The sequence below is a fragment of the Poecilia mexicana genome, unplaced genomic scaffold, assembly GCF_051168715.1.
Source record: "Poecilia mexicana isolate PSO_F unplaced genomic scaffold, ASM5116871v1 scaffold_20, whole genome shotgun sequence".
Taxonomy (NCBI): Eukaryota; Metazoa; Chordata; class Actinopteri; order Cyprinodontiformes; family Poeciliidae; genus Poecilia; species Poecilia mexicana.
The window spans coordinates 7,290,194-7,315,285 of NW_028263389.1; the positions used below are offsets into that span (position 1 = coordinate 7,290,194).

Here is a 25,092-nt window from a genome sequence, read left to right on the forward strand (position 1 = left end):
TGTAATTACTAAACACATATTTTATTGTAAAAAGAGATGTACCCTTTCATCCAGAAATGATTAACGAATTATGGCAGTTGACAGGTGTCGCTATACGGCGACACAAATAACCACGTAGAACTTAAAATGCTCGTCACGTGACCAGACGTACCACTTCTTTTTTAAGTTACCCATAAAGTATGAAAAACCACTTTTAGAAAGACGTTTATTATGCAAAACACAATTTTTTTTGTCCGTTTTTCTGGCACATGCGAGGGGGGGGGTAAATAGGATTCTTATCAAAAAATGTTTCGATTTGTTTGTCATACAGGGTGGGCGACAATCATTTTAGACATGACGCACATCTGGATTCATCTTATTATTTTTCCCTTCCAACAGTCCGTTTCTCTTCCAACCACTCAAGGGGTTGAGTTGGTTCCAGTGCAAAACTGTGCAATTTGGTTAGCTAAGGAGCTGGCTTCCCTTTAGAGAGTCTCGACAGTCCTCACGGCTTCAACCCGACGCTGGGAATGTTTCTGTGGAGCTCTAAAGCTCGCTTTGCAAGACCCCACCAGGCACTGAGCCCCTTTTATAAAGCATTTCTCTTTTTTTATTTTTACACTTCTTCTTACAGGGCTTCCAGCTAACCGGCAGAGTTCTGGTATTAGATATAAACATCATCCAGCAACTCCCTGAACCACAGTTTAATCATGTCAGCTGCTTGTAAGGCTGATTGGAGGTCAAACCCTGTATGCCCATCCGTGGCTTCGGTATTGATGGTGATGTAGCGCCGTTGCTCAGGCACATGCTCCGGCTCATCTCCTGGAAAATCGTGGACCGAGGCGTGGAGACGTCGGAAGCAGTCTTGTCTGTGTGGGGTTCCGCCGAACCGGTGGCGGTGCGGGGAAGACGGGGGGAGGGGGGGGGGAGCCCACCTACACGTTTTGCGACAGAAATCGGACTTTCTTTTTCGTCAGCAGCCAGCTCCTGACGTCCTTTAACGTGGGGAGTTTCATTTTGTCTTTGTTTTTACTGTAAACATTCAAGAAGATGCCGAAGACCACCAGGAGGCCGCCCCAGATGTACCTGTAAAAAAGGCAAGACAAGTTGAAAATGGTAAAGACGGCTCGGAGAGAACGCTTACGGGATGCCGATGAATTATTTAGAGCCTTCTTAAAAATACTATTTTTTTTCTTCTTCTTCTTCCCATGCAGAACCAATAAGAAGTGCTGATCAGAGGTTCACATGCCTATTCACGGTTCTGTATTTGTGGATTTTTCTGTGGGACGAAACTCCAAATTACGTGTAGAAAATTTATCTACTTTCAGATTTTACATACAGCGCATATGTAAACTATTTGAAACAAAATTCTATTTGACAGGCTATTGGATGATGTTTGCGTTATTAAAGGCGAAGCCACAAGTATTGGAGTCAACTGTGGACCTTAACTTGCTCTTAATTTTGGTTGTTTTACATGGTGGGATGAAGATACAACAAATACTTTCAAGTCGTATCAAAAAACAAGGATCAGGTTAGTTTGAATTTATAACTGATTTTCTTTAATCCGTACAGGGTTAACATAACAGGTCATTTTTCTGACCTGGACAGGCAATGTTAAAAGCAGAGTCTGCTTCCAAAACCGATCAATAATGGGCGCATGCAAACTTCTGACTGGCACCGTGTCTGTTGTTCTGAGTAAAACAGCACTAAATGCAACACTTTTCAAGTGGGGGAAGCAGAAAACCACAAATTGGCCAAATATAAAAAGATATAAGGGAAAGAACTGAAAGAATGAAACTGGCCAGGTTGTACAAAAGTTTTTAGGGTTTTTTTTTCTTAAGATATCTCGACATGCGTGTCAAAATTCATAACAAAGAAGGAGCGCCAGAGGTATGAAGAAAATCAGTCCCCTCTGACACAACCGCAGAGTTAAGACGATAAGTCAGAGAGTAAAAGGTGAAGGACAACGATAACAGCAGGGGATAAAAGTCAAGGAGGCCAAATCGAGTTTTCTTCAACAAAGAAGAGATCAGTGGCATCACGACACTCTGGAGGTTAAGGAAAGACTGAAGAGGCAAAAGTGAAAAAGGTGATGGTACTTACTGGAAAGTGAACGGTTTGGTGAAGAACATGAAGGAAAGTATGATGGTCATGGCCTTTCTTCCAGTGGTCACTGGAAAAGAACCAACCAAAAGGAAGGCAGCGTTTACATTTCTACAATAAATCTCAAAAAGATGAAAAAAGTTCAACACAAGTTACTTTCAAACTTGACTTTCAACTGCTAATATAAGCTTTTATTTTATACACCTTGGTCCTAAAGAGATAACAGATTTGTTTGGGAGAAAAAAAAAGTTTGTGGCATATAAATGAGTATTATCAATTATTTACAAACTTTTTCCTTTTTGACATATTTCTTGTACAATTCAAATGAAAAGTAACGATACTGTACGGAGAGACCATTAACATTTTGCTACAGGTTGCAGTAAGCAAATGTCTGGAAAAAAAAAAAAAAAAGTTTAATTGTTGTTTGCAATTTTGTTTCATGTTCACCAGATTCACAATAACCGATAGCTGGTGTGAACACAAGATGACTAAAAATTTAAAAAATGAATAAAAATGTACTTAAGATTGACAAAAGATCCAGACAACACAATTCAACAAAAAGCTGTGATGTCTTTTTGGACGGTTTCCCAATGAATGATTGTTTCCAGTTAAGCCGTATAACAATCTTTTTTTTTTTAAACCACAAAAACTGGCATTAAAAACAGCTGCACATATATGTTTAACTGTCGTGTTTTATTATGTAGTAATAAATGTCAAAATTTTGTGTTAGGTATGTAACTACAGACAAAAAAAAAAAAAAACGGAACATATTTTCCTGTGTCTCTGACCTGTTACTGCAACCAGGGCGCCAAACAGCTTGATTAAGGCCAGCACAAAGGAGATCCCAAAATAACCCGTAAGAGAGAAGAAGAAGGCATAACCGTACGTCTTAACAGGATGCTGCAAGAGAGAACATAAGAGTCTTTTCTGAGCCTTCGGGCAGTCTTGTTGGTCCATTAAAAATCAGAAGCTTTTTTTCCATTTCCAAAAAGGACGAATCAAAGAGCACAGAGAGAGACGAACTCAGAATCAGAATGCACGAAAACGTGATTTTATTCGATTAAAACACGCGCACACACACAGTAAACACAGTCAACCCCATTAACAGGCAGGGATATGTAATAGTCTTACAGGATATTTACCTCTGAGCAGAAAGCCACAGCTGGTCCCAGCCCACCCACACAGAGCAAGCCTCCCAGTATGTAGATGAAACCGATAGAGTACGAGTACAGCACCTGTGAACACACGGCTAAACGATGAATCAGTGATGTCACACGTCGGGGCTTAGTTTCATCCTTTAGTTGAAACGCTAAGCACAAATGTCGGCAGGGATAAACTTCCCGTGTTTATCTCCCGTCATGTCAGCAGATCTGCAGGTCAATATGTTCTCGTTTTGATCTCACTGAGAGTCATAGAGACACTCGTTTGGTGATGAGCCTGGCAAAAAATTAACTAAGTAAAGGAGTCTTTGGATTAAAACTTGGCAAAAATTGGGAAAAAAACAAACAAAAAAAAAACTTTATGAAATGACAAATAGCACAATTGTTGGCAACGCTGTATTAAAGACTTTGTAAAAATCTATGTCCAATCACAGCATTTCACGAGGTTGGAGAATAAAGAGACAGATCTTTGACTATTCCTCTTTGATTACCCAGAGTCCTCAGTCCTGACTTAAGTTTTCCTTTAGCAAGTTCCCACTGGGTTTAGCTCTGGGAACTGAGACCATCACACTAGAAGGTTGATTTTGATCATGTTTACTCATTTCTTTAGTTACTTGGCCAAAAATGATCACCCATCATTAATTTAAAGGTATAGTCCACCAAACTTGTACTCAAAATATCCTGGCATTTCAAACATTTCAGGATGCCATGCTTCCCCAACAAGAACTCAGCTACTTTGACAAAGAAAGGCTCACAACATCCTCATATTCATCAGTTGTTGTTTTGTAACTTCGCAAGAGTGTTTTGCATTTAGAAAATTCCATCTTAGTTAGTTCAGATTAAAGTCCCAACAGATTTCAGTCAGCTTTTAGGCGTACGTCGACGTCGGTATGATAGAAAAGGTTTTATCCAGACATTCCTCCTTAACAGCCGACTGCTTTTGCCCTTTATTTAGTGGCAAGATAAACCTGGCACTTTATCCAGCTTAGTGCCCGATGGGTAAAAGAATGGGCCTCTGTCATGTCATATTTATACCCCACAGACACAGAAAGCCCTGAATTACTGATTAAAAATGCCTCAAAACTACGATGAACATCAAACAGTGAAGGACATATTTTAAAAAAAAAAGAAGCAAAAAACACCTGTTACGTTTATTTTAAAAGGGAGCATAACCAATAAGTTTATTAAGCTTCCCCACCAGACCAATAAAATGTTCAGTATGACATTGTGCTGTGGTAATTAAATGACACAATTACTCTAAGGCTTTTTACTCATCTGTCCTGTGCGCCGACAAATTTGTCACATCTGCATACGTTCTTTACCAGCAATCTGTGAATATATATGTAAAAAACTATTCACCATTTCAGAGTTGGAGCCGTTGTGGAGCTTCATGGCCTTTTCCTGCACATTTCCAATCACGGCATCTGCACACAGAGCCAGGGAGATGAGCACAACACCTGCAAAACAAAAACACATATTTACTACAGACGTGTTACATGTAGGTGCTTTTTAATAAAAAAATATTGGATATAAATGTGATATGCATGTTCTGTGAGACACTGATTAGTACTAAATGCTAATGTTGGCACTTTAGTAAATCATGCAGGTCTCGGAAATAAAGACAAGAACCTAACGCAATGCTTAAATAGCATTTTCTTTCTCTCTCTCTAGCTTGGTTACACAAATAAGTAAGACAGATGCTTGAAACCAGTTTATTTGCAGTGAGTGTTGTCCTTAAATTATTAATACCCTATCAAAAAGGCATTGTTGAGGCAGCACAACTCTATATGGGCTAAAGTGACGGCATTTGAGGTCGTCTCTGAGAACTGCCCAGGTTTGTGGATGATGAAGGGATTGATTACCTGTCACATTGAAGTTCGGAGCTACTTTGCTGTCAGCCAGGGTAAACCAGATGAGTCCCAAACTCATGCAGAGAGCAGCAGACACATCAGTCAAGTTATACCGTTTACCTTGAACACACATAAAAAAAGTAAATAATAAATTCTCATTGGCACCATGCACGGATCTGTTGTAAAAGTCTAATAAGACACTTTTAAAATATTTATAGTTTGAGAGACCAGGTTAAAACATAACTCACAAAAGTTTTTCTTTTAGCATTTCACATAATTCCAAGTTTTAGGGGTGATGCAAAAAAACAATGAAAAAAACAAAAACAAAAACGGGAAAGGATAGGAGAAAAACAACAAGATGAAAACAGACTGACGGACGGGTGCCTTAAGGTTGACAAGAGGACGCAGCATCAGGTTAGCTCTGGTCGGCTTTGATTCCCCCCACTTGCCTTTGAAGGGCCTCACATCAGATGCAACCCCGAGAGCCCCTCCCACATCCTTCTCTTCCACTTTCTCTTCTCCTTGCATTCCAAGGGAACAAATGTTTTTTTCGCTCTACCCCTTGAGGGACCCTGGTCCTCACATCTGCTCGTCGAAAGATGAAGGAAACGGGGTGGGGGCAAAAAGAGGAGCACTAAACTCATCTGATGTTTCGGACATGGAACCTTGGGAAGGCCAGTGCTGCTGCTGCTGCTGCTGCTACTGCCGACTGAGCTCTGACGACCGAAGACAACAAATGGTGGATGAAAAGGATGGAGTGAAAGTTGAAAGGTGATAGCTGCTTCAAAAGATGCCAGCGATCACAGGAACGAGGTGGAAAGTGTCCCTGATGGAAAGTCCACCTGTCTTAGCCGATTACATTTAAACTGTTTTATGTCAAATAAAGACTTGGGAAATGTGGCTATTTACGATTATGCCCATTTATGTTCTGGTTTTTAGGATTTAAAACTTTTTTTAATGTTTTTTTTATGAAATTGGAACAGATTAAAAAGAAAAAAAAATCAAACAAGCCAAAAAAATAATAAAAAATGCAATTATTGAACTATTGCTTATTCAGATTTTCCACATATTTAAATACTGCTAATGTTAAATTCAATGGCACAGAAAAAATAACTTTATAAACACAAACTGATTTATTATGAAGTTCTTCAATGACACCGACAAACTTCAAAGTATATCTAAACGATGAAAACCGTTTCTAAGAGTAGCTAACCTTGTATAAAAACTCCTCCGATCATGACTGGGATGAGTTTGCAGCACTTGAAGATGACCTGGGTGGGGTAGTTCAAGTACCCTAAAGAGGTATTGGATAATCCCATAGTTCCTACTGTTAGAAATGCAATCATCATGTAGGTCTTCCCTGGTATCCTAGACAAAGGAGACCGAGAAAGACAGTGAAAAAAAAGAGAGATGACATGGAAATGAAAACAGATTTAGACCCTATCTAGACTACTAGAAAACATTTTCTACGTGCATGTTATTTTCACCCCTCTTTAAAAATAAAATAGTCTTATCCTCTGAAGTCCATTACATTATCCACTGTAACGAGATGCACTAATATTAGGTGGTAACAGCAACACAAAATTCAAAAGAATAAAATCCAGCAAATTTGTAAATGATTTCCATAAGGTACAGAAACTCCTCAAACAATTGTACGTTGTGTTTTCTTCGACACTGTTTGGCTCATCAGGTGGTAAGTTTGTCAGTTTACATTTGAAGTTAAATAACGACATATTCTGTAAAAAGTAGCTCCACAGTTGCTACGGTTTCAGGTATAAAGTCTGTAATTGCGGCAAAAACAGTTAATTTTAAATAGACGACAGATGAAAACAGTTTTAATGACAAACAAAAGTATACAATTATTTGCATATATTGCTAATGGAAAATTATTCACAAATATCTGCTGAGAGTAGAATTAATCAGTTCATCATGTAATCAGCTATATTAGATTTTTAATTTGAGATCGTCAAATTAGATTCTGAATCCATAAAACAACCCAAAACAAACAAAAAACAACAACAAAAAAACAGTAAAATAGCCATGTAATTTAATATCAGTAGGAAGCTGTGGATGTTAGTCTTGGTTGCAAGGCTTACGACTCATACATATTTTGTTTTTCACTCTGTCAACAAAGTATTTCATGGACAATTCTTAAATTAAATGACAAAATCTGTAGGTACCTTCTGCGTTTGTCCTGCGTGAACTGAAGCTCAATGAGTCCAAACATGGAATAAAAGCCAAACTGTACCAAAGTGAGGTACCAACCAAAAGGTTTGAATCCTTCCACAGAAAATATTAATTCCTACGGGGTAAGAACACATACAGAAATGAATGCAGAGTACTACCAGAGAAAATCAGAACACACTTCAACACGAAAACCTGAGAGTAAACGACGGCATGGATAGATTTCATCGAACGTTTTTTCTTTTCCCCACTTGGATTACCTGCAAATATCCATAGATAAGGTAAAAGAGGAAGACTCCAGCCACACAGATGAAGAACTGTGTTGGGGCACTTAAGCTGCTGAGGTTGATTCCCAGAACCCTCAGCTCCTCCACAGACTTGATGTGAGGCGACATCACCTCTGTGGACGACGGAATGGAGATGGAGATGTGCTTCCGCGAACTGTTGTAACCCACCAGGCCATACTTGGCGCTCATTGTGTCCGTGGCAACTGGAATCTGTGAGAAAACAAAACAAAACACACAGGAAGGGTGTGAACAGTCAGCCACAAAATAAATATTTAAACAGCAAGAGGTAGATGTTAAGAGAGGTACATCTTCACCTTGTCAATTCTCTCTCTGATAAATGTATCATATTCTGATATAGGGGTGTCACAATCAGGATTCTTGTTGCCGATATTGATCTGAATCATTTAAGAATAGATATTTAATTAAACTAAGAGGCAACCTGATTAATGTCATGCATATGCAGAAGTTTAACACACTGCAACCCATCCATAGTGGTCTACATCAGTATTGTGATTCTGTAGCTTTTGACAAAAGATGTAGAATGTGTTTTTCTTGCCAGTGACGGACATTTTCTCCCCGTCACACCAGTTTTTGCGGGTCAGTCAAAAATGCAAGGGTTAACCAGATGGTTCAAAACAACATATAAAGCTACATTCGTTAATAACACACTCCTGGGCTAGGAGAAAAGTAGCATGTTGATACCAGCTATTGATAATTTGACTCGTATTTCAGTGTCGTCCTAGTTAAAACGTTCGAAAAACATTGCTTCCTCACTGAATAACCTTATCGCTTTCTTCTTAACTACACTGTTTCAAATGCACTACTACTCTCCCAGTGCCTGGTGCAGTAAAAGTTTAGTTTCAGCCACAATTCTGGAAGTAAAAATCAAGTCAATTCAGCTAAACATGTGTTTTTCGTGCAGCTCTACTGCAAAATTTTAACAGATCACACAAAAATTTTTGATTCTTTCTTATAAACATGTTCTTTTATTATCTAGATATTTCAAATGCATTGTTTTTTAAGACAAAGCAGAAAATGTACCTAGTTGTGGTGGCAAACCATTCATCAAAATTGCTGATCTGAAACCACAACGGTCCCCGACCTGAACTGCCATTTAAAACTGGCCAAGTTGTATGAATATTTAACTTGACTGACGCATAAAGTAGCTACGTGTTCTGAATAAGACATATTGGATGGGCTACAGCATCCCAGACAGACCAAAATAAAGCATGTCAACTGTCTGCGTTCAATAAACTATGAATTAAATGACCAACAATAGCTGCAGATTTCTGGGTTATCCTATCAAAGTTATTACAAACAAGAATTACTTCAATAATAGCTCTTCGTTGCCGGCTAAGTTAGCTTTAAAAGCGAACTGCTTACCTTCAGTAACACTTCCGGGAGTCTTTAAGCGTGTATTTCCTCCTTTTCAGAGGCAATGTTTATGGGAATCATTGCCCTGTCCGTACAATCTTCATCTTTTATGTAGTCTAGAGCGTTTCATGATTCCGATTTCAAGTGACAAACAGTTCAAATGCGAAGGTAAACCTGTTAGCCTGCTAAAACCTGCTAGCCTGCACTGGCTGCAGTGGCAGGAGCAGCCAACAACTTCCGCCGAACTCTGAACTCGAACGCTATTGGTCAACAGAGACGCGCTGATGCAGGTGCAGAAAAAAATAACTGGGCGACACATTAATCCGTTTTAGTCAGAACATGAAAAAAAAAATGATATAGTGTTTTGAGAAGAATTAAACAATACGTTGTTTAATAAATGTATTTTAGATGCAGCGGAAACAGTCAGACTGCATAGCAGGTGGACTCACCTGTTTGGAAGAATCCATGTGAACTTGGTGAGCGTATGTTGCCGTTTCCTGTTTCACCACCACTAACGTGCTACTATATAAAAAAAGAAAACAAATACCAGGGTATCCGGTAAATCCGGTTACCTGAGAATTTCCTGCAGCCATACTATGCTACGTAGATATACGTAGCATATTGAAGATTGTATTAGCTATAGCAATTCAACTCAATTAATCTGAAACGTATATTTTAGAAAATAAGTTGAAAAAGTTAAACTCATGTATTATTGATTCATTACTGGTCGAGTGATATATTTCGAGTGTTTATTTACATCACTATGGCTTACTGCAATTGGGAACTATATGAAAATGTACATGTTTTTGTTCTTTCTCCGGTTCAACACACCTGAATCAAATAATGTTTAATTAGCAGGCCTCTGGAGAACTGTGACTGTTTGGAGCAGAGACACGTAAAATGGCAGGACAGGAGCTGGACATCCATGGCTTTTTACATTTGTGCAGAGGACAAATGACTTGAAAATTTTCCAGCAGAAACATCTCCACATGGAGGGTAAGTCTCAAGTTCACATAATAAACTCATAACATAAAAAAGTGGAAGATGATCTATATGTAATCAATATCAACTTTTTTGATTTATATTAACATGTTAAGTTTTACTTTTCCTTAGCTGAACCTAAATGAATCTGAATGAGTACACACTACCGAGTCTGAAAACGATTAGTAGTAGTAGGAGGGAGCCTAACTACTACAGCAGTAGTCATAAGTGCTGTGTTAACTTCTTTGCGTATTCTTGTGAGTTTGCTTAATGTTTGGATGTCTTTCTTGATTTGATTGGCTGACTTCGTTTAAAGTTTACTTTCTACACGTGATAACAGCTTTCTTGAATGCACACAGGTTGTGTTCAAGGAGTCTGAAAGTTTAATCTTTAGGATTATACCTTTCTGATGATTATTATACATTTTGTCAGGTTTCAAATTAAAAAGAAAATTAGATGTTGCACAAGTTGTCACAACTTACGTCTTTCCAAACAGTCATTATAGATGGAGGCGGCTCCAATAGCAGCATGTGCTGCAGCAGATTAGAAGAAGCCTCTGACAGAACACAACCATTATCATATTGCTGTTATATGTTGACCAGTCAGGGGGAAGACTTAAAAATGTGTTTGAATATTTTGTAATATTTGTTGCATTTAAGTGATAGCAAATTATAAAAAAATACAACACATACATCTTGCAAAGAAAAATATATTTTATGTTATATTAACCCTCAATAACATCCTTTCAAGTAGGTGTCTTTTAGGTGACCAATTGCATTTGATAGCTCAGCTGTAATACCTAGCAGTATGCTCCATTTCAATCATATTCTGAAACAAACATGATTTTTTAAAATAGTATTTATCAGATAGACAAAGAGAAATGAGGTCAAATAGCCAAAGTAGCAAATTATCACTTTTTTTTGACTGCACATTTGTACATTTCTGTATTGAAATACTTTCAAGCCACTGAAATCATTTGAGACAAAATGTGTATGCGAGTTGTGTGTCACACACACAACTTATGTGGCGCCTTTGTATTGTTTCTGTCTTGCTGTAGTCCTGGCTGCTGTTTTCCTTCCGTTCCCACAATCTTTCGAGGCTCCTTCCTTGTTTCACCTTAAGTCGTCATTTTGTTTCTTGCCAGCTCTCCTCTGTCTTCGCCCGGCTTCCACGTGCTCGTGAGCTTTCCTTCCCAGTGTGCTTTTACTCTCCCCTCCCCTTATTACATTAATTCTTTCTCAGCGTTCTCCATTGCTTCCCCTGTCTCTTGGCCATCTCATATCCCCGCCGCTCCCTCTTTGGCTTCCCCACTATAAGGCATGAAACTCTCTGGCCCATTCGTTGCCCTCCTCCCTCCACTGGTCCCCCCCCCACCCCCTCCACGGCGTCCAGTCTCAAATCGCTCACTCTGCCTGCCTTGGTTTTTCACTCACTCTCACGCTCCCCCTGTCCTCTCTCCCCAGCCAGAGGTTAATACACTCCAGGATGGCATTATTTCCTCCCCGGCCCTCCGACAATATAAAAATTCAGAATGGACAGCTCAATCCCTCTTCCATCTCAGATTTGATTGTAATGGTATTGCCTCCTGTCCCTGGGAGGCCCCTGCTGCCTCGCCAACCCAGCCTTTATGACACTAAATGGCCCGGCTACAATTTTTCCATCTATTCAAAAAATTCTGTTAATAACTCATTTGGAATGAGCCGTCCAGACTCCGTGGACCGACTGCAGCCAGGGCTCTCACCTCTCGGCTCACAGGGGCCGCAATATACAAAAAAGGATGCAGGGCTGAATGGCAAATGCATTGGTTAATTAATCTCTCCGAATTTACAGCCCTCTTTTCCCCAAATGCCCCGTGCACTCCAACTGACAGTCCCAAAGAGACAACATTTTCATATTTACAACCTTTCATGGAGAAAGTGCTCAGCGGTGCAGAGTGGCGGCTGGAGCTGGTCGGACCACTTTTCCTTCCGCCTTGTCCAACTTTACAAGTGCAGCCATTCATCATGCATGATGGATTTATGTAATAAAACCCATTTTCCTTTTCCATACCACCCTATTAAATAATAAAATAATTATTTATTGATTATTCAAAAAGGTACATATGTGTGGGTAATGACTTTTGAGCATGCTACCGGACCTTCAATAAATAAAGCAGACGGGGGTGGGGGGAGGAGAAATAAAGTAGAAAAGGAGCGGATAGAGGAAATAAGAGATGAAGGGATATGACTTTTGAACCAGTAAAATCTGGATCCAATTCTGGACTCTTGGAAAACAGATCAGGAAAGACATTATTGGATTTTCAACAGTCTTGTATAAGAATGCAACTTATAATGTGTTTTTACACAGCAAGAAGACAACTAGGTTAGAGGCCTGAACAAAATCAAAATTTAAATTCTAACTTTTCTTTTGAAAAAATAAAAAATTAACACTTGTCATGGTATGATCTCTTTATTTCCCCAAGACAAGCAATTGTTTTTATTATTATTATTATTAAAAAAAATTTTCATATAGATTCACAGAACATTTTGCTGGTCACCTAAACTAACTGACTGTATTATTATTATTATTATTATTATTAATAGCCTGTGACCTGTAAGTAGTTGGATCTTTTTTCATTAAGCACTGCTTACTTATGGCCCAGGTAACAAACACACTCTTCAGTTTTGCAGTTGTTACTTCAGGACACAGTCAAGGTTAGGTATTTTTAGCATGAGTGAGGCATCTTCAAAATCATGTCAGTGGAAGTAGAAAAGGTGTATCTGTTTTATAATAAGCTATTTTTTATCTAGACTTTGACAGGGGGTCTTGTAGCTTCTTAACTTTTTTTGTACTTTTTCAGTTGTGGTTCTTGTTTCACAGGGGGAAAAAAAACAAACATCAGAAATGAGAAGCATCCATTTGCCGTAGGATATCAGTCAGTACCCTCCGTTAGGTCATTTTAATGAACCAGTCAAGGGGCAAATGTAGCTGAAGCAAATTTCAGCAGGTAACAGGAAAGGTGAACATATTGCAGCAAAGTTGCTCTGTTGTATTATTTTGAGCCTTCAACCTCTGTCTGTTATGAAAACTGTTGGATCACCAGGGAATAGTTAGTGATTCCAACCAAGCTTCCTGTTCTAATCACTAACACAAACTATAAGTTTGTCTTTATATTTCAGATGGCCCGTCTACACAATGAGGCATCACATCCTCTCCTATAATGAAAATGGACTTTGCGAGGCAGAATGGCTAGAAAAAATATTTGAACTGCTTTTGATTATCGTTCTTACAAATTGAATACAAAAAAATTGCATTGAAAACCAGAAAACAAACAAGGACTTATTTTCTTCACAGACAGACTCCTGAAGTGTTTAATTCTGAACTTTTAGTCGCCAAAAAAAGTTCTTCTCTGCTTTTTATGAGCTCTCCAGCAGGGTGACGGTGATGACATTTGTTTATTCTTGCTTTAATCTCCTTTCCAAGAAAATACACTTCAACTCCTGTAATCATGCTGCCCTTAACTTCATCCATCCTAATAGTGGTTAATCACCGTCTGTATCGTAGAAGGCTCCAGCCGTGGATCATTTCAAAAGAGACACTTTAATGTCAGCCAGATATTGCGTTGAGGGTTTCTTAATAACCCATTTGTGTTTGGTCTTATCCTCGGCTAAAGTGCACTCACTCTCCGTTGTCTTTTTCCCGTCTTGTCTCAAGCCTCCTGCATGCTACAGAAAACAGATGCTATCTCGGCTATATTACTTCTCAAAGCACTCATATCCTCTCCCATGTTATTTTCTTTGATCTGCTAGGCTTGCTGCCCTTACATTTTTCTTCCTCCCCTCTCTTCCTCTCACACCCTCAGACCCCCACACAGACACACAAACCCCCTCCCGCTTCTTCGTTCTCCTCTTCTTCATTTTCGCTTCCATGCTCTATCCTCTTTTCCTGAGAGCAGACGGAGGAGCCGCAGTGGTTTCTGGTGGCTGTGGATGTCTGAAATTCAGGCCATCGATTCTGCTCTGAATTTAATATTTTTAAACCATCAGAATTAGGTTGGTCACATGTTGACCTATGTGACATTCATTCTAAAAGTAGTTAATTTTCTATCTAAAATATGTACTGTTGATGCTCTTAATTAAAATACTCTCTCTCAATCCCAGTTATTAATTTTTATATTTGGCACTAACAGGTCACATTCTACAAATAACTAGTTTACATTCTTGTAATACTGCTGTAATCTATGTTAAACTTTTAAAAAAACATAGGCAGTCCTATCTGAAAAGAGTGATTTTTTTTTCTTTCTTCTTCAGTGAGTCACTGTAGAATTGGAGTAGGAAAATACTTTGTGAAAGCCCCCAAAACAAAACAAAATGTCTGTTGTGAGTCTACAATCAAAATATACCATAAAACATGTGTTAAAAAACACAAATGGGATGGTGTAATTTAAAGTAAATGTAAAAATAAAAGTACTATCATAGATCTGTGATAATAGAGCGCATATTAAGACTCATTAAAGATACTTCTAAGCTAGTTTCCTAAATATCAGTGGGTAGTGTGTTCTGTTATATTACAAAACCTTCCCAAAGCTGTTTTAGGGAACTTCTAGCTATTTGGGTGTAGATAGCCACATTGTTGTAGGGGGTATAATCAGAAACAGAATTTGTGACGTAATTTGGTATTGGATCATTACGAGCTTCTTCAAATGAAAGAACGAGGATTTTAAAATCACTGAAAGCAACAGAAAGCTAATCCACAACACCGCAATGTTCTCTCCTTTTGGCTCTGGAAGCTACAGAGTTTTGAAATAGTTTGAATGGCAAGTACTGACCAAACAAATAAAATAAAATGAGCATGACCAACATAAACCTCACCGTGGATGAAAGCTCACCCATCCAGGTGTAATATGATGCCTCAGTTGAAAAGACCGTCATGCTGAATACTGTGGCTAAGTTTATTCACAGACGTCAGAAGAAGTGAAAGCAGACACTGGAGACCAGGGAATCTTTGACTTTCTTATGAGCAGCCAGGAGGGGGAAGCATCCCTCTTTGCAAGTATGCTTCGAATAAAAGGAAAGTAATTAAGCAAACAATTTCTCAGGAATTGTGCGTCTGCTTATCCCATCTACCATGCTCGCTCGTGCTCCAATACATCCAGACAGAAAACTGTGGGGTGGCTGGTGGTGCTGGGAGCGGAGGGGGGGTGATTGTCTTTGTCTCCTCAGAATGACGGTAAATGACACACATGTTTCATTGCCCATTCATTTAACCTGTGCTGTGCTTATGGAGAGAAAGGGATTTCGAAACAAATTACGTAGTGTCATTTAATTAAGAGTTTGGCTGTGAGCAGTAATCCTGTTTTTCCTCATAACCTTTAACTACTTAATGGATTTGAGAAGCTATTACCTTTCAAGATTTCTGTTTTTAATTATTTGGCGTATTGTCACCGATATGAAATGTCAATCACACACTGGGATTAATGCTGCAGTTTATGACTCAATATTATTTACTTATGATGCTGGATGATTCGGTTCGCAGGTACGCCAAAAAAAAGGAAAAAAAAAGAAACCCACTTGGTGGCCTAGTTGAATTTTCGTGTTCTTTAATCTCCATCCATCCTTTTACTAATATAGCCTAATTCTAATTCCATGAGAGGCCATTATTTACATAGATATTATAACAGGAAGCCATGGTAAATCTCACAGTAATATTAGAAGTGTGCCTTTGTGAATCTCAGATTGGATTATAATAATGACTCAGTTTTAATATGTACAAACTCGATTTATAGTTTTCCTCTTTTGCTGTTTATACTGTAGGTGTGCATATGTAAAAATATAATTTATGTCGTGCATGTGTGTGTGTGTGTGTTTGGATAAAGTCAGCTGCAGAGGAACTCAGCTCTCAGCCTCATCATTTTTTGGCTTCGCTGTGAAAGTAGCAGGCAGAGTTTGTTTAGTTCCCCCCGGAGGACATTGCAGTTCCCCTGCCAACAGACAGACTGTGACTCCAGTCCTGACTGCGTACATGAATATCACCTTAAATACACGAGCCTCGCAAGTAAGGCATGATTTATTTTGCCAGGCGCTCACGGACTGCAAGGGCATGTGTCCAGATCTAAATCACAGCTGCTCCTGTGACAGCGCTCGGCATGCCCGTAAAATACGGATGTATTTTGAATTCCTAAGTAGATCAAAAATATATCTATTAGGAGACCCTGATATAGCTACTCTGAAAGTCGATAGTTTCACTTTTGTTAATGTCTAGGAACACACCTCGAGCACTTTAAATATTCACCGATTTATTCAAATTGCTGTTTTCACCCAGGTTTGACACGGCTCTTATGCTGCCGCGCTGGCTCCTCAGACCCCCACCCCCAGACCCCCTGCACACAAGCCCCCCATGGCACGGGGCATGTAATCATCCTGAAAGTCTCTCTGGGTGTCTGCACTCTCATAAAGCAGGAAAATGGATCGTGTGGCCCAGGAAGGTAAAATGAAAGAAAAGGAGAATGAAATTACAGACCTGGCTGACTGCACAAATCATGCATATCATGTTTTATGGCTTGCCAGAAGAATTCAACACCTGTGGATCACTGTAGCTGTAATTGTACGTGAACGCACACAGGGATGGAGGTGGGAGGAGAGCTGCGGTTTGGGAATGTGTGTGCGTTTGTGTGATCCGCAGGTATGTTTTTGTTGGCAATGGCTGGATTTTGTAGAGACAGAGGTCGGGTGATAAAAAGAAAGTTACGGGAACGCCTGTTGTTCACTTCTTCAGCACATCCTGGGTGAGCCACCCGCAGCCCACACGGCTCGCTCACAGAGGCTTCATTTACCATTGTAATTACCCTGTTTATTTACCCTACATGCTTTTGGTGGTAAAACGGGGGCCAATCCATCAGATCAGGACAATTTGGCTCGGCTTAGGCTTTGCCATTTACTTTAATTAAATGAGGCAATCAGTGTATCATAAATCACGGTTGGTGTGACCACTGGCTCTGTTTGAACCTGGTCTTCTTTAAAGCTGACACAGCTTGTGCTGAAGCTTAAGGTTGACACTCAGACTTAACCTTAGGACAATCTTATGTCCTAATCCCACTTAAGGCTTCGGCTGGTTCCTGGTAACAACATATACCAAGGTTTCAAAAAGGAAAATCTTCCACCACAGTTACTATGATCTAAGTCCATTTAATGAGATGGCTGAGAAAGTTTTAGTGAGTGTTGTTTCCCCTGGGGGCTGGACAATATGCCTGATAAACATATAATGATTTAAGCATTTAAAATCAATTAATATCAGTAATGTATATATATATATTTATTTTTATTTTTTATTTTTTTGCTGTAAGTAGCTAAAATACTGCCGAACTGGTGTTGCAACCTTTCCTGTGTTGTCCATAATTTCCTCTTCAGTTGTTGTACTTGTTTGCTTCCTTTGCTCCACGGCGCCGTTGTGCTTTGATTTTTAAGGAGCTATGAGGCCCGATGACAAAACCTGAAACTGCTTCTGCACAAGTTACTCAACAGGTTGTTGCTAGGTAACCAAAAAGTGAGTGAGTTGATGCCAACAACCTATGAGAGGTCACATTTTTGAGCAGCTAAAGTCTCTTCTGTACCTACATCTCCCAGAATGCTGCACAGTTCTGGATCGGAGTTCAGTGAAATTATTGGACGTTGCATTGGACAATATCAATACCTACTGATATTGATCACGTATCTATCGCGGCATATAATATTAATTTATTGTCCAGCACTAGGTATATGGAGCACGAGTGTATTATATTGCCCCTCCCTAGCTACGAGGATGTGAAAACTAAAGAAGTGTCTTGCCCTTTAGGCATGTGTTCCTGCTGTGAGTGTGGCTGGGCGAATATTTTTCCATTGTAAAAATATGAACAGAAATTTGCAACTTTGTTTTTCAGTGTATGTATTGATAAAAAAAAAACTGTTATACATAACATCAATGCAAGTAAATAATAAATTGTTCCAGAATTAGTTGGAATGGTTGTGGTTGTTAAGTTTTACAATTGGGTTATTGCTTTTTGTTTTACATTTTTGAATTTATGCCATCAAATCATGGTATTTTTTTCTCAAGGTTATCGCACTGCGAGACCCGATTATATCTATTCCACTTTATGAAACACATTTGCAGTAAGAGGGGTGAGAAAAAAAACTTCCTCCAAATATCTTCTCAAACTTCTCCCAAAGTTTGCCTCCAAGAGTTCAAGAAGCACCAACAGATCAATAGATTAAATATAAATAAATCTGAAATTTCAAATAAGACGAAAGCGCTGCAGATTGAAGTGTCTCCCCTGCTCTCCTCCTTCTCCCTCCTCTACGCTGTGGATGCTTGAGTCAAATTGATTACCCCACTCCATCTGCATCATGACTGGCCTCCTCCTGTGTTTGCCGCCTCTGCCTACAGCACAGAGTTAGTGTACAATTACATATAGTTTAATATATCTGCCTGAGCACCTTTAAATAAGCATCACAAGTCCACAAGGTGATTTGTCTTGCAGCCCCATTACTCCATTGTACATCTTGATAGCCAGGGATCGCTCCTAGCTATGTTTAAGCATTAAATAGTGTATTATTATTTCACATAAATCAAGCTGAGATGTGAGGGGGGTATTCATAAATTTTGCATTTCTCACAGACAGTGTTTTAAAGTCGCTCTCTCCCTCCCTCTTCCTCTCCTGAATTTGGGGACTAAAGCAATTGTGCTCCCTGCGCGTGATAGTACATTAAAGATGTGCATACCATGGAGGTATATTCAAAACAACATGTAATGCAGACAGATTAAGTTTGAGTTGCTTTAACACATTCGTCATTGCACTGTTTTCATAATAAGTAGCCTTGTTTTGTGCAGGCTTTTTTTTTTTTTTTCTTTCCCCAAGTCAGCCAGATGCACACATGAACACTGTATTGTTATTGTCATGAATAATGGGAGAAAATACTAATAAAGCCCATTTATCATAATATATTTCCAGTTAGCCGTGGCTACTGAATCTTTTATCTGTGCTCAACAACAAGAGGAGGAAATTAAATTTAAAGGTGAATGTTTGCCGTCAGCCGCTTTGTTTCCCTGAATCCCCCGAACCCACCAAACCACTGGTTATTAGTCGTGTGTTTGTGCGAAACGTCTACTCAGGAAATGACTTCACTCAGGAAACTTGATGTCGGCTTCGCTCACCAGCATAAGAAGTGCCAGGAGTGCAGCGAGGCCGACAACGCGTTCCTCTCCCAGCTCGCCCACCGCTTCAGTGTAAAGGTATACAGAAAATGACAAAAGAGGAAATTGGAGCTGTAGCTGTTTTGGTTTCTCCAAGGACACCTTGCGCGTTCGCTTCAGTTTCATGTCTTTGTTTTGGAGTTCTGATTGGTTCTGACACGCGGTGAGGAACTGCAGGGCTCGAGGTGAAACCTGCGGATTTGTTTGGGACTTTTGACGGTGTTAAATTGTATGAAAATACCATAAAATATGGCAAGAATTTTGATCAAATATATATTTTTTATTATTTTTTTTGTTTTTGTTTTTCTTGGTTTTTACCACTTTTATATTATATATACCACTCCAAAATATTTTCAGCAATTTTAACTGGTTTTTTTTAAACAAACAAAAAAGAAATCCTTCCTCCCACATTAGAGGTTTACAGAAAAAAACAAAAAAACCCTAAAACCTTTAAAATCAAAAGTGCGTAGAGTTGAAGAGACATTCCTACTTAGCATAGTAGGACATCTTAAAATTTCATGTCATTTTCTACAACATATATTCAGTTATCTTTGCAGCTAATGTTAATAATTTTTAAGAACTAGCTCTATAATTTCAGAGGACAAAAAAAGTTATAAAATATGCTAAAATCTTAATTTTTACATTCATATTTAAGAAGCCACACTTGTGTAAAACAATTTATAATCTCAATTACACCTGGATAAATATGAGATTTTTAAAGTATGATAACCTACAGGGGATCTTTCCTGCCCACAGCCATTACTATCTAAAGTAATGCTTCAATAAAATAAGTTACAGCAACAATTAAATTCTCTTTGGGATCAATAAAGTATTTTATTTAAATTTCAATTGAAATACCACAGCGTCAGTCAGAGTATTTGCACAAAAAGTGTAACTTTTTTTTTTTTAACTTTTGTTTGAAGTAGAAAAGCAACAAGCTTCTGTTAAAATGATTAAAATCAAGCAACTTATAAACTACCACAAACATCCTCTTCTGTCACAAACACAGTGTCTTCGGTCAGAGGCTTCTACAAATTTGCTGTACTGCAGACTGCTAAAGGAGATCCTTCCTCCTCACAGCCATCGTCTTTCACAACAAATCTTTGAAGAACCTTGAATCAATACGAGTTGCATTTAATTTCCCTTTGTGGTCAATTAAATATTTTTTTATTGAATTACACAGCCTTTAGGCTGCAGGAATGGTATACCTCATCATTTGAGCAGTTTTGATACTATAATTACCAGTATAACTTTATACCGGTAATTGTTGCATGGCTAATAGAAATAATAAATACATTGTTAAAGGCTGCTGACACAACACAATTCCCCAATAGCCAAGCTAAATGTAAAAAAAAAAAAATAGCTTGAACTGTTTAAATAATCCAAAAGCTCCATCAGTTTTGTTTTTTGTGATTTCATGCCCACATAGCACCAATACACCATAATTAAAGCTAATTTGCACTTTTAAAACATGCTTGTCATATTCAGCACATGATAATTATATGACCTCCTGGCCTGGGGGCTTCACTGCTGTGAGAAAGTGAAAAAAGGAGGAAAAAAAATAACTTGTTAAAGTCACTGAAAATTGGAAATTGACTCAATGCCAGGACAGTAAGTTGAGGACTTGGAGGGAGCGAAGGGGGGGGGAGTCTTTGAACTAGTTTTTGCTTGCAGAAAATATCGCTTCTGGGTTGATATTCTTTCTGAAATGTTTCATGGCGATGAGAATCAAGAAATGAAGCTGCATTGCCAAACTATTCAGTGACAGGACGGTCCATACCCACAGGTATCCCGTTCCTGTGACATCACCGTTTGTTAAATTTTACAACTTCATATTTATTTGAACCTCTTTTGAACCTTTCATGTTGATGGCATTTTCATTGATTAGTGTCTTTGTCCCATTAGAAATGATTTACTATTATGTTAGTCAGATCTACATGAAGCTACGTGTAAATCTCTTTCTTTGCCTTCATTCCTGGGAAGAACACGTCTTCTGAAGTCAACATGTGCAGGCTGGCTGCATGTTTCCTTCTCATTGCACTCCCAGAAACCTCTCTCCTGTTGTCGTTTTTTTTTTTTCTTTTTGTCACGATCGCTTAACTTTCTTCGGTTCTCACACGCACGCACACAACAAACACTAGAAACAACACCTAGGAGGATAAATGCTCAGTTAAACAGAATAAACATAATCCAGACATGCTCCAGTCCTTCTTTGTCTGTTCTGGCTAAGTCACACAGGGATCCGTGATTCCACCAAGAGAGATTAGATGTCCTTCGTCAGATAAAACCTGATCCGCAGCTCCTGAGATAAACAGGAGCTTAATCAAACATCAGATAATCAGGACTGGTTTCACTGCCTCTTTGTTATCAAATGACAGAAGGCCTGTCACAGGTTAAATATTGGCGTTTTGCAAACATAAGCTTTCGCGTTATCATCACTCTCTCATAATTAGTTTCATCACTAATCACACTTTTTTAATTTATTTATTTATTTTTTAAGACGGCAGATGCCACCCCCACCTCCTCCACTCCTCCGTTTCCTTTAAATTCTCTGCCTTCTCATGCTATAACAACCCCCACCTCTCTGCCTGTCTATCATCCAACCAAAGGTGCTCTGGGTGGGGCAGGATTTCCATCTTTTGAAGTGAACTTGTCATGTGAGATCTCCATCACCAGACGCTCAGCGCAATCACCAGCACAAGATTAATTGTTTGCGGTGAACCACTTCAAACATTTTTTTTTTCTTTAGACAGCGCGTTATAGGATGAGCTATTGCAAGGCCCGTCATCATCATCATCATCTGTACACACACCTGTGCATTCTGAGTGATAAATGTATATTTGGTCACATTTTTGTGCAACATGGAAAAATACATCCTGTCATAAGCACGGTCACACACACATCGTATGACTTACAAATAATAATAATAAAAAAGAAGTAAATTCTATTTAAAGAGGAAACGGCACGCGTTCTGAAACGTACGCAATACATTTGCACCGACATGATGTGACCCACCTCTCTCGCACATGTACGACTCCAAACAGACTGCAGCAACACAACATTAAGCGCATTTTCCCTTCTTTGTTATCTCCTGCTTCCGTTTTGCCCTTTGGTTAAACATTCTCTTGGCATGCATGATCCCATTTAACTTTGATTTCCTCCTTTTCCAGGACGGCATCCTCGATGGTTCCAATTTCCAGCCCATTCCCCAATTTTCAACCCCAATGACAGACAACACACACTGGAACGGCTGTTCAGCCGGGGAAGGGACTCGGTAAGTGATGATTTTTTTTCCTTTCTTTTTCTTTTTTTAAAAATCCTGTCTGAGATAAAAAGGCGAGTTTGCAGCAGATAAGGACTTGCCCGAGTGGAGAGCAGGAAACTTGGAGGTAGTTTAAATGTGACAGGTTTGGGAAAACACTGCAGCAGAGAGGGAAATTAATATGAATGTAAAATGTTTATCCAATAATGCAGACTTTTTTTTTTATTCATTCATTTTAAACAAAAATCATTTGAGGGTTTTTTAATTAGAAAACATAATTTATTCAGTTTGTAAAACCATAACTACTTCTGTGAGAAGTTCTGTAAAGGCTAAAAAACCCCCAAACATATCTATTTATTTGCATTTGAAACAATTTAACATGAAATGTTATTTAATGTAAAATTTTATGACTATAACTTTCTTTAACTTAATTAACAAATATTCAAAAAAATGTTAATTGCTTATTTTTAGAGATATTTTGAGCCCCTGAAAATCTAAATTATATTTCAGTTGTTGCTGTGACTGTGCCTCACATGAAAGGGGCAGCTCATTGTAGGATTTCAAGTGGTTTCTACACAATTCCCTATAACCTACGTTATGAAGCCATATGGATCCTAAAAACCTCTTTTCAGCACAATTTAACTAGGAGCGAACCTGCAAATTCATTCTTTCTGTGTCTCTCTGCAACTCCGTCATAAAGCAGAGCACCCCATTTCCATATCAATCGGATTAGTTCCAAGACCAGGGAAGTAGGAGTAATGTAAGTAAGCGTACAAATTTAAATATAGGACATCAAAAACATTGTTAGGGATTCATTTATTTTTGAAGCAGCCCTGGCTCCCGGTGCCTCTCTGTGAAGATGAGATGAAAATGCATCTCCTTAATTTTATTTCCATTTTATTTTGAAAAGCGCAGTAGTGCTTTAACACTACACTGGCATCACAGGATCCCGATGCTGTTATGTGCTTAACCTCCTTTGTAAAATGAGTATGTCACATTAAGCACTGGTAGAAAATGCAACAGAGCACAGGGCAACTGCATCTTCCACTGCTCGTGCTTTAATGTGGTTCTGATTTGATATATCTTCCGGATTTTCATACCGTGTGACCGTAACGTGAATTTTATTACTAAGATTACTGATCTGCTTTATTGACACGAATCAATTGAAATTCAAAGAGGAAATAAGTGTTGAAAATGAACGCGGATGGAAAAGGAAATATTTTAAACTTTTCCAAACTATTGGAGAAGTTTGATTTATTTGTAAAATGTATTAGAACTAAATTCAAATGTCAAAAATCAAGACAGTGAAGATTGAGTAAGACAATAAAAATTAATAAAAATACAAATTTGTCTAACTTGCATGCACCTTTATTTTGTATTTATTTATTTTTTTTTACACAAATGAACAATTGTTTGGAAGCCATGCAAGACCTGTTTAGATGAGAAGAGATTGTGAGGTCAGAGTGTGCGAATGAGTCACAAAGAGATTATTCAGCAGTCTGGCTGTTGACGGATCAGCGCAGTCAGAACCTCCCTGTCTGGATGCAGAAATAGATGGATGCCTGCCTGTTGCCTCTTCAACCCTTTATGACTTAGTCTGTGTCTCTGTAATTGAAAAACTAGCTCGACTCTGTTGTCTTGGGATTTGTCCTTTTATAATGCGGCTTCAAAACAGGAAAACCAATAGTGGGAATAGACCCCCAAATGTAATTAATTTTGCGGGGGCGGGGAAGGGTAAGAACGGGGGTTGGGGGGTTATTATTGCAGGAGGAAGAATTCTAATCAGTTGCAGATTCCTTCCTGTTTGGTTAGCGTGACCGTGGCCAATTACCAGTGAACTCTGTGTTACAGTTTCACTTCCTGCGCTACCCAAAAGAAGGGACACAGACCGGCGAAGCAGAGCCTGCTCGGACAGAGGGGGGAAAGGAGAGACGGGAGATAGAGGAAGAAATACGAAACAAGATGCAACCTGATGGGGCTGCAGAAAAGCAAACAAAATAGACGACAAGGAAGAAGAAAAAAAACAAAACAAAATAGTGGTTGAAATCTCCAGCTTGATCTAAGGTGCAGAGACGTGAAGGCACACAGGTCCTTTATCCAGCTAATATAAGGCACAACATGTGGTTTCACAAAGGAAATGAAAGGATTTCTGACCTGAATTTCTTGTACCGGCTGAGTTGTTCTCAGGTAAACTGCGGCACAACGGACTGAACTCAAGTCACAAATGCAATAACACATAACTCAATCACTGCAGCGATGTTATCAAAAGACACAATTTGACAATGCTGGTTTCCCCTAAATCAAATCAAACTGCAGGACTGAACAACTGAATTAACAATTGCCAAGATACACCTGAATTCACACGAAGTGTTCTTTGTTTTCTTTTTTTTTTTTAATCAGTTGTGCTGTAACTGTGCTTCCCTGGAAATTGTCCACACTTTTTTTTTTTTTTTTTTTTTTTGTTAAACATCCAGAGTCAGGAATTTATATACTGTTGTGACAAGAGGTTTAAAACTAATGATGTGCCCAGAAACCATCTGGTGACCTGGTTCATTCTGAGAAGCCATGTCAGGTGTGCAGCTGGTTGGAAACGTTCAGTGAACGCAACACACCGAAGTACCAACAGGAGGCACAAACGACAACAATCTTTACTGTGGGCGTTGCCACTGAAAGAAGACTAAAAGTTCAGTATTTGTAGAAAAACAAAA

General features: G+C 38.8%; 1 protein-coding gene and 1 long non-coding RNA gene across 6 annotated transcripts; one reads left to right on the top strand and one right to left on the bottom strand.

Moving 5' to 3' along the window:
* Positions 1 to 9,475, bottom strand: slc35b3 (solute carrier family 35 member B3). 4 transcript variants are annotated; one of them, XM_014989191.2, is made up of 10 exons: positions 9,387 to 9,471; positions 7,537 to 7,773; positions 7,273 to 7,394; positions 6,306 to 6,460; positions 5,105 to 5,212; positions 4,602 to 4,699; positions 3,225 to 3,317; positions 2,871 to 2,982; positions 2,083 to 2,152; positions 1 to 1,065 (listed from the first exon to the last, which is right to left on the bottom strand). In XM_014989191.2, the coding sequence occupies exons 1-10, from the start codon at positions 9,402 to 9,404 to the stop codon at positions 915 to 917; spliced, it is 1,164 nt and encodes a 387-aa protein (XP_014844677.2). In that variant the 5' UTR covers positions 9,405 to 9,471; the 3' UTR covers positions 1 to 914. The 4 variants fall into 4 exon arrangements, with proteins under 4 accessions (XP_014844677.2, XP_014844678.2, XP_087857261.1 ...); XM_014989192.2 differs by lacking the exon at positions 9,387 to 9,471 and adding an exon at positions 8,947 to 9,156; XM_088001135.1 differs by lacking the exon at positions 9,387 to 9,471 and adding an exon at positions 7,878 to 7,938.
* Positions 9,167 to 25,092, top strand: LOC106919045 (uncharacterized). 2 transcript variants are annotated; one of them, XR_015761556.1, is made up of 5 exons: positions 9,281 to 9,413; positions 9,793 to 9,933; positions 16,219 to 16,381; positions 22,293 to 22,396; positions 24,236 to 25,092. It is a non-coding gene; the product is annotated as an uncharacterized LOC106919045 (long non-coding RNA). The 2 variants fall into 2 exon arrangements; XR_001418524.2 differs by lacking the exon at positions 16,219 to 16,381 and having other exon boundaries at positions 9,167 to 9,413.